This window comes from Volvox carteri, assembly GCF_000143455.1.
Source record: "Volvox carteri f. nagariensis unplaced genomic scaffold VOLCAscaffold_36, whole genome shotgun sequence".
NCBI classification, from domain to species: domain Eukaryota; kingdom Viridiplantae; phylum Chlorophyta; class Chlorophyceae; order Chlamydomonadales; family Volvocaceae; genus Volvox; species Volvox carteri.
The window spans coordinates 1,033,508-1,034,803 of NW_003307579.1; the positions used below are offsets into that span (position 1 = coordinate 1,033,508).

General features: G+C 56.9%; 1 protein-coding gene across 1 annotated transcript in view; it reads left to right on the forward strand.

Annotated features, from left to right (window-relative positions):
* The window catches only part of cax2 (Ca2+/H+ antiporter, cation antiporter, membrane protein), an 8,582-nt gene that overhangs the window by 4,710 nt on the left and 2,576 nt on the right, over nucleotides 1–1,296 (forward strand). The window contains exon 8 of the mRNA XM_002953412.1: nucleotides 149–182. Coding sequence (XP_002953458.1) covers nucleotides 149–182 — 34 coding nt within the window. The remainder of the gene's footprint in view (nucleotides 1–148; nucleotides 183–1,296) is intronic.

Here is a 1,296-nt window from a genome sequence, read left to right on the forward strand (position 1 = left end):
GGGGGGGATGGGCGACTAGATGGCTGTAGAGCGATAGAGAGATAGAGAGATATACATATAGACTTGCCACACACACATATACTACATATTTTGGCATGTATGTATGTCTGTATTTATATGCGTGTGTGCGCCCCGTGTGTGCTCGCAGGTCTATGGGGGTGGCGGTCGGCTCGTCCATTCAGGTGGCGCTATTTGCCGTACCCTTTGCTGTGGTGGTTGGCTGGATTACAGGTAAGTTGGTTGGGTTGGTTAGCTGGTTTCATACATGTCGGGAGCTGGGGGCGAGGGAGTGGAGCGCCTGTCAGTCAGCCCCTCCTGCACGTTCGTCTTCACCGTCGCCTCCGCCAGTCTCCCCTCTTTTTCTATCTTTTTCTGTATATTTATCTTTTCCGCTCCGAAATCTGTCTTCGAACCGACATGACTCCGACATGCGCTCGATCCGGAATGTGGTCAACCACTTCCGGAAAGGCGATCTCACTTCCCGACCTCAACCACATCGGGTTCCCTTCCTCTGACCCAGTTCGTGTTCGGTTCCTTTCCTTCCTTTTTGCCGCCTTCAGACCACCCCTTCACGCTGGACTTCGACCCCTTCTCCGCCATGGCGCTGATGCTGTCCGTGGCGCAGGTGCGTGCGCCTGTATGTATGTACGTATGTATGTCTATGGGAGGAAGCGTTTTGGGGGGAGAGTGGAAGGAGCAACAGCGGGCAGGGGAGAATGGGGAGGGAATTGGGGGAAGGGGTGGGGTGGGGGGGTTCCCGCGAGCTGTTCGCAAGGCTGTGTGGGGTCCATACCGGGGTCCTGGACGGGGGCACCACAGGGGGTACCTCACACCACCCCAACTGCACACCCACCGTCCCTCAGCGCCACCACACCACCCTCAACCCCCCCACCCCACCCCACCCCACCCCACCCGGCGCACAGTCCAACTTCGTGACGGCCGGCGCCACCTCCCACTGGCTGCTGGGGGTTCAGCTCATTGCGCTCTACGTGCTGCTATCACTGGCCTACTACTTCAAGTAGGGGAAGGAGTGACTGTGAGAACTGGGTTATGGATTTGGATCTCTGGAGATCTCTCACAGCGGTCACAGGTGGATTTCAGGGTTGGAGCTGGATTGGATCCGCTGCAAACTCTTTTACGGCTGTTGCTCAGCAGCAGCAGCAGCTTCAAGGTGCAAACTGCAATAAGGGCACCGAGAAAGGACGGAAGATGGGGCAGCTAGTCGTACGGCTGGTACGACATAAAGCCCGTCAGGAGCTTTCAAAACGTGCTTACTACTTGCTGCTTCACAGACCA